This window comes from Silene latifolia, chromosome 1 (assembly GCF_048544455.1).
Source record: "Silene latifolia isolate original U9 population chromosome 1, ASM4854445v1, whole genome shotgun sequence".
NCBI lineage: Eukaryota > Viridiplantae > Streptophyta > Magnoliopsida > Caryophyllales > Caryophyllaceae > Silene > Silene latifolia.
In genome coordinates, this window is record NC_133526.1 from 31,518,551 (window position 1) to 31,533,245 (window position 14,695).

Here is a 14,695-nt window from a genome sequence, read left to right on the forward strand (position 1 = left end):
CCATCGCAACTAGTAATCCTCGCCGCCAGTGGGGGACCGCAGCCGTTCCCACCTAAGCCCCGCTCATCTCCTTTGAGCGATAAACCCATGTTCATTAATGTGCACATCCCTTCTGTGGCGGGTTCCACACAAGGCGAATCAAGGGCGTGAAGCCACTTCCGCAAGTGACTCCACTCAGCCAGGGACGCACCCCGAAGATCACAGACAGTTATACAACAATCACCTTATACAAACAACAATCACCAAAACCAATGCCAATATGATAAAGTAATCAACAACAACAACAACAATCACCAACAACGCAATGTAACCAATACTGAGTAGGGAAACCCTACTTGGAATGCAAACACCACAGACGGTCTAGCAGCTAATCAGAATCTTTCCTCAACGAATCCTCCTCCTATAACACGTATGCATACAATTACTACCACAATCATACAAATCAACTAAAAACCCCCAACATTACCCAATTAGGGTTTAACCAAACTTAACGAAACCTTATATAAAAAGCTTACCCTCGACACAACGGTCACAACAGCGTAAAGAACGAGACAATCCGACACTCCTAGCCTTGGGATTTGTTAACAATGCGAAGAACACGAAACTACGTAACTTCTCTTTTTCTCAAAAAGGTTTTTAGAAAGGTTAACAGTGATTAAGAATAGTGACGACCACCCTTTTACATTAATCTCGCATCATTAACAAAACCCGGCTAAACAACCCGTAAAACACACTTACTCGATCTAGTAAGTGACTTACTCGATCGAGTGGCCCTTACTCGATCGAGTACCCTATAGGCAGTCTACTGTTTTGCGTAAAAAGCTACTTACTCGACAGAGTAAGCCCCACTCGATAGAGTACCCATAGACACATAAAACTGTAGTATTATAAGTCATGCTGACGTTTCTAACTACCCGCATGCTTTTAACTTAATAACTTACGCAACAAAAGATATATATATATATATATATATATATATATATATATATATATATATATATATATATATATATATACAACACAATCATTTCTATTCACATGTTACTATTATCGCCACATTATAAATCATCCATCATGCAACATGCTTAACCACAAACACATTATCACATACAACTACCTTTACCTTTTTCCACCACATCCTCCATTTAACCAGATATCATTATTCAACTTATTCATACAACATTAGTAAATACATAACGATCCCATGACACTCCATAGTGACAAGTTCAAAGTTGTAGGGCGAGTTCGCGACTTTAGGACGTCTCCTAAGTCTTTTCATTAGCTCCTAGCAACTCATACCCGGGTTCATTTTAGTTTGACTCCCTATGTTCATTAGATTCATTAGTTACAGGTTCCAAAATCGTCACTCTGATACCACTTTGTAACACCCTCATACACCAAGGTGCCTTACCAGGACCACCTAATGCATGAGAGGGCTACTATCTTGGTTACCCGAGGCAATGAATATCAAATGGACCATAATAGAACGTACTTTTAATAGATAAGTTAAAGCGATTACATAACAAAATCCAAAACTGTGAATTAAGATACAACTGTTCCAAATCCAAATCAACTAAAGTAAATGTAAAGTTCGGTAACACAGCAGAAGACTTGTAAACGACACGTGATGACTCAAGCCTAGCTATCCCTCGCGCATCCATATCATACCTGTTCAATAACTGCTCACCATTCCCGAATGAATCACCACAGTTTTTAAAACAATTAAACGGGGTCAGTTACTGCATACACGATATAAGATAATACAACAACAACCACAATATACACAATCTTCCACACCGTCACATCACCAATCACCTGACTAGCCTGAAGGTCTAGTCCAGCCAGAATACGGCCGCAACAAGTAATCCACACCGCCAGTGGGAGACCGCAGTTGTTCCCACCTAAGTCCCGCTTATCTATACCGAGCGCAAACCCATGTTCCTTAATGTGCACATCCTCTCTTGTGGAGGGTTCCACAGAGGGCGAATCAAGGGCATGAAGCCACTCCCGCAAGTGACTCCACTCAGCCGAGGGCGCACCTCGCGAACCACAGACAAAACAACAACCAACTATAACATCAACAATTACCAATTCAAATACGATATAGACAAATGCCATTAATCAATAATCAACAATCAACAACCAATCAACCATCTCGTATCATGTAAACAATAACTGAGTAGGAAACCCTACATGGAAATGCAATTACCACGATCGTCACAACAGCGAATCAAAAATGTTCCTCTACGAAATTACCTCCTATCAAACATACAATCATACAATCACCATCTAATATCAAAATACTCCCAAAACCCCCCAAATTACTAAATTAGGGTTTAAACCAAAATCAACGAAACGATAATAAAACTGTATTAGGATCTTACCCACAACGCGACGGTCTCAACGGTGTAAAGAACTCTAGATTCCGACGACACAAGCCTTAGGATTTGATAGCAATGAGAGAGAGAGAAGAGCAACGTAACTTTGTTTTATCTTTTGTGAAACTTAGAGTGGGTAAAAAGTGAAAAGAAACTGACGAAAAGTATTTTTATACCATTCTCATGTTGCTATCAAAACCCGACAAATAACCCGTAAAAACCCACTTACTCGATCGAGTGGCCCCTACTCGATCGAGTTACCCCTACTCGATCGAGTACCCATCAGACAGAACACTGTCCAGAACGCCAACACACACTTACTCGACAGAGTAAGCCCTACTCGATAGAGTACCCAAGAGCACATAAAACCGTAGTATTACAGGAAGAATGTGGTCAAGCTACATCGGATACCAAAGGACATCGTGTCGGATCGCGACTATAGATTCATCTCTAGGTTTTGGCAAGAATTGCAAAGTTCCTTGGGTACACAATTGAAGATGAGTATGACATTACACCCGGGACGGATGGGTAAACGGAGAGAACTATCTAAACTCTTGAATACATGTTGAGGGCTTGTATAATGGAATTTGGGGGCACTTGGGAGAAAGGCTAGATTTGATTGAATTTTCCTACAACAATAGCTACCATACAAGCATTGGCATTGCCCCAATTGAAGCTTTGTATGGGAGTAAGTGTCGAAGCCCAATATGTTGGGATGATAGCATCAAAGTCGTCTTGTTGGGACCTCAAATGATCCAAGACATGACCAAGTGCATGTAATCCGAGAAAATATGAGAGCGGCACAAGATAGGGAAAAGAGCTATGCCGATTTGAGAAGGAGCGACATTGAATTCGCGGTGGGAGACAAGGTTCTACTCAAGGTTTCGCCAATGAGGGGTGTGATGAGATTCGGGAAGAGAGGAAAGTTGAGTCAAAATATTATAGGGCCATATGAGATATTGGATAGAGTCGGGGAAGTGGTCTACCGTTTAGCACTTCCCTCGGCACTTGATCATGTTCATAATGTATTCCCCGTGTCTCAATTGTGGAAGTACATAAGTGATCCTTATCATGTTCCAGAAGCAAAGACAATTGAATTGGATGATACCTTAACATATGTGGAGACTCCTAAGGAAATATTGGACCGGAAAGTAAGGAAGACAAGGCATGGGGAAACGGTGTTAGTGAAGATTTTGTGGTCTAATCACCAAGTAGAGGAGTCTACATGGGAAGCTGAGGAAGCAATGAAAGAACGGTATCCTCACCTTTTCGAGCAGGTAATGAGTTCGGTTACGACCTCGCAACCTTGCTTTTAGAGGGGTGGAGCGTATTACGCAAATGCAAGTTCCTCCTTTTTCTAGTTAGTTTACTCCACCTTCATAGTCATTAGTTATCTCGACCTATGTGAGTGTATAAGTGTTTTGGGTAGTAAATACCTTCCTTGATGCGTAGTTGGGACATGGGTAGTAGTTAGGGATGGCAGTGGGTCGGGGACCCGACCTAGACCCTTTGGGTCGGGTCCGGGTCTGAATTTTTGAGACCCGAACGGGTATGGGTCGGGTATGGGTTTTACTAAGATATTACGGGTCTGGGTCCGGGTCTGATTTATGGGACTCGAACCCGACCCATAGACCCGTACAATTTAAAAAAAAAATCTTCAAGATTTTACCTAACAAACACACAGACATTAGTCGTGCTAAAATTACAATCAAAAATCAAAACCACCCTTTCCAAGTTCAACAAACCAACACCTTACAACACTCCATCTCCAAATTTCTACTAAGTACCCAGTGACTACCCACACAACACAAAACCCTAACAAGAACAAGCATATCTTGGACTCTGTCCAAAGCACCCACGGGCCACGACCGGCAAAGACAACGATTAACTTTCAAATTCTAACTTCTTCCCTTTATCAATTTTAATAAGGTAACTTTTTAATTCATCTTTTTTTTAAGGTCTATTAAGTTCGATTAATTTTAGGACTCAATATTGTTTTGTTTTAGGGTAGTTTTCTTTTGATTTGTGTACTAATATTCCATGTTTTTAGTCAATATTGATTTGATTTCGATTTAAGTACTAATATGCCCTCTTTTTTAGGGTAAGTGTATTGATTTATATTACTTTTGATCATTAATGATTGGTTTTAGGGTAATTTGCTTTCGATTTTAGTCAAAACTGATTTGATTTTGCATATTGCAGTGAAGGGCAAGGGCTAAAAAGTGACCATTAAAGCCCTTGGAGAATGGAAAGCACACGGCTTTTCAGAACATACACCTCCAACATTGATTTTTGTATGTTTCTGATCTCTTGTTGTCAGACCCGCGGGTAGACCCGGATCCGACCCAGACCCGATGGGTCCGGGTTTGGGTCTGTTAATTTTAGACCCTCTAGGGTCTGGGTCGGGTCCGGGTCCAAGGTGGGGGTGACGGGTCCGAGGCCAGGTCTTGCTGGACTCGACCCATTGCCATCCCTAGTAGTAGTTGATGCGTGTCCTAAATATGATGTTTTACACCCTATTTTACACGCATTTCAGAGCTCAAATATGTAGTTCATGCTATTATTTTCCCTATTTTCGTCTACTTTCGTGTTTTTGTATAAAATTGCAGAAATGTGAAGAATCCAGCGGAAATCGAGCCGAACCCGTCCCTAAGTACTTAGCATTGCATTTGACATGGAGTAAAGACTCAGGAAGCGAACTTGGTGCGCATTTCAAGGCCTAAAAGATGTATTTACGAGAGTGTTAGAAGCGGATTACCAGCTACAGCAGTCTGTAGACTGACCTACATGGTCTATAGACTGTCAGAATGCTTCTCGACATTGCAGCCTTATTCAGATGGTTATATCTCGAGTTCTAGATCTGATAATCAAGTGATTCCAATTGGAGGTAAAAGCTTATCCTCTTAGCTTTCCAACGTCGCATAAAACACCTGATTTGACCCAGAAACGAAGAAATGGCAGCTGTTTTAAGATCGGTGCGCGCTGTAGAATTTATCAGAAGTTACTGTACAGCGCATGTGGTCGATCGACTGGTTCCAGTGGTCGATCGACCACCCCACGCCCTGATGCGCAATTTAAAAGACGAGGAAGCCTAATTGTAATTAGGTTTAGGAATAGGTTACGTTATTTTCCTATATAACGTAACTTTACCTGCTGCTTGACAGATCTATCATTCATTAGCTTAATTTAATTGAGTTCCTATCATACATTCATTATTCGTAGTTTAGAATTCTCATTAACGTTCGTACCTTATTTGCTTTCGGATTCATCTTGTTCCTTTGCATCGGTAATTCTAATCTTTAATTTCAGTACTGTTTTAATCGATTCGTAGTATTAATTCTTGCTAGATAGAATCCCAAAGCCCTAGTTATAGTTTTTCTGTGAGTTTATTCATTCAATATTTCAATTATGCAATTCTCTATGCTTATTATCAAATTAGTTTTCGTTATTAATTCCATTATGTCTAGCTAAATACCCTTTGCTAAGATGTAGGGGATCTATGGCGTAGATGGCATTAGAATAGGTGACCCCGCATTAGGGCTTGGTCGATCGACTGGCTTAACTAGTCGGTCGACTGAGCCGGTTTGTCGTTCGACTGGGGTAGCTGGTCGATCGACTGACTTCGTGTCTGATTAGCACCGTATAATTCGTTAAGTGCAATATTTAACAATGAGACCGAGAGGAGACTTGTTAGATGCTTAGTTTTGACCAACCCGTAGATCGAGAGATAGGGAAGGGCATTAATTAACGAGTTGAGACGACTAAATTGCTGAGATCGAGAGATAATGTAATTTAGGCTTTAAGAATCACTAATCGGGGCGAGAGCTAGCATTAGTGAGACTTAGGGACTAGTAGCATAGGCCGAAAGGAGCTACTAGTTAACTTGGATCGAGAGGACTTGTTTTACCCATCCTACACGACTGTATTTCGGACTTACCTAGGATTATGTGCCATCGCAGCTATAGTGAACCGACCGTCTTAGCATTTCTTTTATCATTGTTTACATCTTTTGCAACTTTTATTTATTTATTTATTTAGTTTTTGTTATTAGTTTTTGAATTAATTCACATCAAAACCCCCCTCATTGTTACCGTTATACTAGAATTAATAACAACTATTATCTCCCTACCTCTCTGCAGATCGACCCTTACTACCGCTTGCTAGTAGTAGTTTGGTTTTATAAATATTATTTTTGATACTTACATCGACAGGTATCAAATTTTGGCGCCGTTGCCGGGGAGGCAGCGCTAGTTCTAGTTGTTTTTAATTTTAGTTTTTCTTTAGTCTCAGGGAACTTTGGTTCCTTGAGACCATTCTCATGTTTTATATTCTGAGTTTTCCACAGGAAGAGGATGAAATCTTTGGTGCTTATTTAGCCAGACTTTGGGAGTTTATTGAGCCCAGACGAGATGCCTTTTCTGATCTCCAAATATGCTGCACTATTTTCCGGCATATGAATGACCTTACGCGAGCATACCTCGAGTCTATAGGTAAGTGGGATTTCGAAGGAATCCCCGTAATTGAGGTATTAGAATTCTTTAATTGGTTTGCTACTGAATCTCTTAAACCTACTTTTTCTCTTCATGTTGACTCAGATGAGGGGGTAGGTGAGACCTTAGAAACCAATCTAGGAAATACCGACGGAGACGTAGAGGAGACCATTAGCGTGGTTGACAATCCTTTTTATGAGGATAGTCTAGAACCCCTTTATGATTCTTGCAATGTTAGTGAGGACGATTTGGAGGCTCTCTTTGAGAACCTCCATCTTGACGAGTCTAGCGATGAGGAGAGTGATAGTCTAGAGGTTAAATGGGATACTTATGATGATATCGATGATGAGCCTATTTTAGGAGACCCCATTGACCCATTTGACTTTACTATCCCATGCATTTGGGACGATTATCCACCTTCTCCCTTAGTTGACCAGACTCCTCCACCTCACATTTCATACCCGTCAGAGTACTTTAATTCTACTCGCGTTATTATTGAGTCGAATGCACTTGAGTTCGTTAATTCTCCACCTGTGGTTAACTTGAGCTTTTATATTCCGCCCTTAGCTGGAGGGCATAATAGCTTTGTGGACAATTTTGGGAGCTGTCATAGGAAATTTGCCAGACATAAACGATTTTACATTTTAATTTCCTATGTTATTACTATCTTATGGTGCTACTTACAGTTTTGTGTAGCACATGCGCAGCTATTTGACAGGTTGTTGTGAGCTTTGAGCTGCATTGATTGGGCTCAATTAGAGTAATTGGCTGAAGGAAAAGAGGTCGAGCGGGACCTGTCTGAAACCAGCGCTAGCCGGGAGGCAACCCGGATGTGTTTTGTTTTTGTTTCGAATAAAACTTCATAGTTGTTTAGAAATAAAAACTCTTAGTTGTGTGCTTGGTTTTTAAAGACTATAGACTATAATTTTGGGCTGCACAAATTTTGGGCGCGTATTTATGTGCACTTGTAGGTATTTAGACCAAATTAACTCAATTCATTGAGTTAATTCGAAGAAGAGATCTGTTTCGCCAGGTAGGCCAGTCGATCGACTGACCTAGTTGGTCGATCGACTGCCATATGCAGTATAGTAGCTTCTGTTCATCGGCACTGGTCGATCGACAGGTGCCATGGGTCGATCGACCAGTATTGCTGCTGTTCCTTTTATTCTATTGTTATTCTTTGCACATAATTTCCGTCCCATTTTTGTTTTCTCGGATTATGCACGGTATTGTTTGTCTTTTCAGGTACTTATGGTAGCACTGCTGGCTACTTAAACCTCCTAGCTCACGCTGGTTTGGGGAGGTTTCCTTTTGCGCTTAAAGTCTTGTGAGTTTCCGAGTTCCTTTTCATGTCTTATTTAGTTATTTATCGCAAAATCCCATTTCCTTTTGCTTCTTTATACATGATTTTGCACAATGAGGACATTGTGTGATTTGGTTTGGGGAAGGGTTTTGCATTGCATTCACATGTTTTATTGCATTTCTGTTTCACGTTTAGTTTTTGTCTTGCATTGTTTATTTCATTTCCTATATATATACAAAAAATTCAAAAAAATTGAAAAATTTCAAAAAAATTCAAAAAATACACGTTTATTTCAGCATATAGGTTGAGTCGGAACGGTAGTATTTCAATGATGACATTGCATTTTTAGCTGTTTATGCCTAAGCCTTGCTTAATTGACATGTTATTAGTAGAATCATTTGCACACCTACGAGTTTTTGTTAAAATATTTGCTGAACGAATAGACTTGACCTCAAATTTTGGCAACCTACTTATAATTTCTAAGGATTAGAGCTCATATAACTGGTGTCATTTGTGACCGGTTTCATGTAGGATTGTGAGTAGTTACTCCTTGCATATCATGTATCATTAATTTGCACATTTATGAAATTCAATTGCTTTTTGCCTGCATACATTCGGGTTAGTGGTTGGTGTCACATGCAGGGAGGTGCTTACAATTTTCCCTTTATTTTATTTTTACCCATTGAACTCCACATTAGCCAAATTTTGCCTGTTGACCCTTAGCTACATTCAAATTTAGCCTGCCTTGTCAAGCTCGTATAATGTATGCTTTTGCGGTATATAATTTATTGTGCCAAGTTTGGTCTGTATTGCGTTACTTGGAGTTGGTAGAAAAAGAAAGAAGGAGGATGAAAAGAAAAGAATTGGAAAATGAAAAAAAAAGAAAAAAGAAAAAAAAACGTGAAAAAGAAAGAAAAGAAAGAAAAAAAAAGAAAGTTGAAAAAATTCGAAAGAAAAAGAGAAAAATGATGAAAGAAAGAAACCGTGAAAGGAAAAGATGTTGTTTGTAGACGGTTTCACTCCTATGCTTTATTTACATTTATTGAGGAGTATATTCAGTTCGGTTTGGTGAGTTTTGTGCCTAATGAAGGGTGCGTGTGCTTAATCCTATAATTGAGTTGGAGATGGATGTTGTCATATGGTTTTGTTTAGGTACTAGCTTGATCACCTATACCTCTACATTCCCATAAATGTTTTGCCTTTTCTTACCCATTGCCTCACTTTACCATATTTTTGTAAGCCCTCGGCTCTGACAGGACCTTGTTTGGTTGGAATGTATGTACGGTAGTTAGAATTGTCTATCATATTAGTTGCATACATGATTATGTGGGTCGTAGTCTAGGTGAGCGGCTATTTCTCTTCTTCTCTTACACATATATGCTTACCCTTTGCTTCATGAGGGAAGAGTGACCCGTGAGAGTCCAATTTTAAAGGTCTTTCAAGGTCGACGGTTCAGAAATTTTTAACAACTACATAACTCGTTTGCATGATTCATATTGCTAATTGATTGTTAGTTGTTGCATTAAACTGGTTTAGGCTTTACAGTTTGCATTTCGCTCTGAGATTGAAATCGTTCCATTAAGTTTTAAGATCGAGTATAGTTCTTGCTTGGGGACAAGCAAGGGTTTGGTTTGGGGAAGTTTGATGCGTGTCCTAAATATGATGTTTTACACCCTATTTTACACGCATTTCAGAGCTCAAATATGTAGTTCATGCTACTATTTTCCCTATTTTCGTCTAGTTTCGTGTTTTTGTATAAAATTGCAGAAATGTGAAGAATCCAGCGGAAATCGAGCCGAACCCGTCCCTAAGTACTTAGCATTGCATTTGACATGGAGTAAAGACTCAGGAAGCGAACTTGATGCGCATTTCAAGGCCTGAAAGATGTATTTACGAGAGTGTTAGAAGCGGATTACCAGCTACAACAGTCTATAGACTGACCTACATGGTCTATAGACTGTCAGAATGCTTCTCGACATTGCAGCCTTATTCAGATGGCTATATCTCGAGTTCTATATCTGATAATCAAGTGATTCTAATTGGAGGTGAAAGCTTATCCTCTTAGCTTTCCAACGCCGCATAGAACGCCTGATTTGACCAAGTAACGAAGAAATGGCAGCTGTTTTAAGATCGGTGCGCACTGCAGAATTTATCAGAAGTTACTGTACAGCGCATGTGGTCGATCGACTGGTTCCAGTGGTCGATCGACCACCCCACGACCTGATGCGCAATTTAAAAGACGAGGAATCCCAATTGTAATTAGGTTTAGGAATAGGTTACATTATTTTCCTATATAACGTAACTTTACCTGCTGCTTGACAGATCTATCATTCATTAGCTTAGTTTAATTCAGTTCCTATCATACATTCATTATTTGTAGTTTAGAATTCTCATTAACGTTCGTACCTTATTTGCTTTCGGATTCATCTTGTTCCTTTGCATCGGTAATTCTAATCTTTAATTTCAGTACTGTTTTAATCGTTTTGTAGTATTAATTCTTGCTAGATAGAATCCCAAAGCCCTAGTTATAGTTTTTATGCGAGTTTATTCATTCAATATTTCAATTATGCAATTCTCTATGCTTATTATCAAATTAGTTTTCGTTATTAATTCCATTATGTCTAGCTAAATACCCTTTGCTAATATGTAGGGGATCTATGGCGTAGATGGCATTAGAATAGGTGACCCCGCATTAGGGCTTGGTCGATCGACTGGCTTAACTAATCGGTCGACTGAGCCGGTTTGTCGTACGACTGGGGTAGCTGGTCGATCGACTGACTTCGTATCTGATTAGCACCGTATAATTTGTTAAGTGCAATATTTAACAATGAGACCGAGAGAAGACTTGTTAGATGCTTAGTTTTGATCAACCCGTAGATCGAGAGATAGGGAAGGGCATTAATTAACGAGTTGAGACGACTAAATTGCTGAGATAGAGAGATAATGTAATTTAGGCTTTAAGAATCACTAATCGGGGCGAGAGCTAGCATTAGTGAGACTTAGGGACTAGTAGCATAGGCCGAAATGAGCTACTAGTTAACTTGGACCGAGAGGACTTGTTTTACCCATCCTACACGACTGTATTTCGGACTTACCTAGGATTATGTGCCATCGCAGCTATAGTGAACCGACCGTCTTAGCATTTCTTTTATCATTGTTTACATCTTTTGCAACTTTTATTTTTTTATTTAGTTTTTGTTATTAGTTTTAGAATTAATTCACATCAAAACTCCCCTCATTGTTACCGTTAGACTAGAATTAATAACAACTATTATCTCCCTACCTCCCTGCGGATCGACCCTTACTACCGCTTGCTAGTAGTAGTTTGGTTTTATAAGTATTATTTTTTATACTTATATCGACAGGTATCAGTAGTATTAGAATTACCTTTTTTGAGTCGGGCGTGAACATCAGGGAAGAAGTTAGTTTAGGGGGGAGGGGTGGGGATGAAATATCCTATAATTTCTAAGGCTGTACTCGACCGAGTACTCGACCATGTGAAACTCACTCGATCGAGTGAGGGACCGAGTAGTAGTTGGTCTTTTACACCAGCTCCTGGAATGAGTCACTCGGCCGAGTGGCTGGTGCACTCGACCGAGTGGAGGCTCACTCGACCAAGTGCCACCGAGCACTCGACCGAGTGACATGTCGTTGCCCCTTGTTTTGCGTGTGGAGCATGGTAGGTGGACCTTATCTCTTTTAAACTCTTTTTTCAGATTTCCCTCTCATTTCCTCACAAAACCTTATCCTCATACTTCCCAAAAACCACACAAAATACTCCCAAATCTTATCCTCAAGGTTTCCACCATACTGTGAAGATTTCCTTCCCAATTCTTGTTCTTGTTCATTTGTTTACACTTCTAAGTACACTCTTGCTCTTTTATTTCATTCTTAATTAGTAAACCCTAGTTTAATTAGTATGTTGTCTTCTGAGATTTTAGTTAGAGTTTTGACTAATTAAGTGGGTTAATTAAGGGGTTAATTAGTATTATCATTGTTGTAGTATGTTGTTGTGATAGTTAGTTATAATATGTGTAGGAGGAGACTTCATTAAGGAGTCCTTCTAGGTTGTTTGCTTAAAGTGCTTGGAGATTAGCAAGAGGCATGGTTTATCTACTTAGCTTTGATAATATGGGTGTTTGTTTGTGCACTAGTTATCATGAATTACATAATCTATGTGGTAGTTGCATGATAACATGAGTAATTGATAATTAGGGTTTAATGGCATATTAATGTGGGGTGTTTATTCATGTATTGTAGTTGGGTTAATGGATTTGGCATCATGATATCATCTTATTGTATTATAACATGAGTTGGAAAGCATGTTAACTAATTAGTTGACTTATTGGTAAACATGCGAGTTCTTGTTATAAGATGGTTCATTCTTATGAGAAAAGTCTTATTTGGTTTTGTGCATACTTGGTTTACTGTGGATGTTGGAGGTGGTGAATGGAGGATGTTGGATTGTGATATGTGGTTGTTAAGGAGACATAATACGGTTGAGAGACCGTCTTACGCCTGGGTCTCCTTTTGGAGCTTCCCACTCCAAAAGGAACGTGCACGTTAATGATTCGAGTTTAGAGGGAGTCGTGTGGTTGAGGCACGACGTCTGGCAGGGATCCGATTAGCGCCCGGGTCCGGTACCATAGGTGTGTCCCGCGTACCTTTGTTACGGACTGCGGTCCGGCAGTTTGGTTGCAGTGTTGCGATCCTGTCACCGAGTTTGTTATGGAGGAGTTGTGGAGTTTTGATACTTGCATTGTTACATCATCATTTCATATCATAATCATGTAGTCTTTCACACTCGCATGTATTTTAAATGAACATTTGTATTATTGGAGCTAACCAGAGCGTTTTCGAATATCAGTGGTGAACCATATGATGATTTTCGCTCATATGGGGAGCATTGGCTTGACAGGTTAGATTTGCATATACCTTGGAGGCTTGGGAGAAGTCTTCGTCTTCGTTGTCACCAGTTTTGTTGTCTAGCTTTTTGACTCTTCTAGACTCCATTCATTTCAATTGGGTTATATTACTGAGATTGCTTTTTGAATCTCTTAATTTATAACTTAACTTAATTATCTTAACATTAAACTTCTCTATGTTGAAAAGCTTTACTTCATTTGTTTGCACTACAAACTTGGGAAACCAAGTCATGTGACATCTCCATACGTTAGGATGGCCTAAGGGAAGGCTTCCCGACTTATGGGGTTGTTACAAAGGGTCACCTGCTTCCCTACACTATGTCATTCAGCACTTGTCAACCACCCAGAGGAAGGACGTTGAAGATATTGGGTTCGGAGGGCTATTGGAGCTAAAGGCATCTAAGTTTATTCATATGTAATTGATTGGTTGTTGGACCATTATGATACACATACAAGGTTGTTCTTATTCAATAAGCTTGTCCATTTCGCGGTACGTAAACACGATGTTTATGATGTGTTTATGTTACCATGCACGATTATGGATGTGCCGGCAGCAAGGGACGATGAAGAGTTGGTGCATTTGTGGAGGGAGAAGTTCTATTCTTTGACGAAACGTGATCTACCGTTGGAGAAGGTTAAGGTTGAAATGCTGAAATTGGTAGAAGACAGATCACATTTTAAGAAAATGTTTGTAGTGTTTACAATTGGATCCTTCTTGGCCCTAACAGGGCACAATCATGTTGACGTGAGGTTGATTGGCGTGGTGGAGGATGAGCTGCTATCCAAAACATGGAATGGTGCCCGTACGTGCTTGATGCTTTTGACTATGCCATGAATTCATGAAAGATTAATGATAGCAAAAGCATAGGAGGCTGCCTAATGTTCTTTCAATTAATCTACTTTCACCGCCTGGTTTGGAGGGGTGAACATGCAAAATCAACCTACCCTTAATACAACATTGGACCTATGACGCGATGAAGGTGCAAATGAAGGAGGAATACAAAATTTACATGGTCCATAAGGGCATTGGTATAGGGATATGGGATCTCTCCACATACCCGGTTTCCATTAATCAGGAGAAGTTGTTTTACAGGTTGGCGGTTGAAAATGTTTTGAAGAGGAAGTCGTGATGTAGGAGGCATCTCATCAAACCGACGCATTCCCCAATGCAAAAAGTGTTGGGTATAGGTGTTTGACTTTCCCGCTACCAGATGACCTCCCTATTGATGAGGAACTCCGCCAGAAGCATACAAACGTAAGTCACTCCACTTAGTGCTCATACTGCTCTTGATATGGTAGTTTCTTCTGAAATGTGACAGCATGTTGAGACTAATGTGAACTTAAAATGGTAACTATTTGACTTAAGATGGTGACATTCTGACTAAATATGGTGACATTATGATTTAAGTGCTTTAGTTTCAAAATGTCTACAACTGGCTCAAATATTATCAACCATTGTTGTAGTAGCAAATACACTAGAGGGTACACAGAGGTTGGTGTAGATCTTATACCGTTGAATTCTTTTCACTCTTCCTCACCTCTCCATCTTTTCACCGTGTTTTCAAAGATCCCAAAAAACTCAGTCACTGTAGTCTTTGA

At 39.8% G+C, this 14,695-nt stretch overlaps 1 protein-coding gene across 1 annotated transcript; it reads left to right on the forward strand.

Moving 5' to 3' along the window:
* Positions 1–3,169: 3,169 nt before the first annotated feature.
* Positions 3,170–13,515, forward strand: LOC141643325 (uncharacterized). Its single transcript, XM_074452441.1, has 2 exons — positions 3,170–3,655; positions 13,426–13,515. The coding sequence occupies exons 1-2, from the start codon at positions 3,170–3,172 to the stop codon at positions 13,513–13,515; spliced, it is 576 nt and encodes a 191-aa protein (XP_074308542.1).
* Positions 13,516–14,695: the final 1,180 nt, after the last annotated feature.

What these genes read in the sequence shown, in the direction of transcription:
- LOC141643325 (XM_074452441.1), top strand. Translation starts at nt 3,170, where the DNA reads ATGAGAGCGGCACAAGATAGGGAAAAGAGCTATGCCGATTTGAGAAGG. An exon ending in ATCCTCACCTTTTCGAGCAG is followed by an intron (nt 3,656 to 13,425) that starts GTAATGAGTTCG and finishes TATGTCATTCAG; the next exon opens with CACTTGTCAACCACCCAGAG.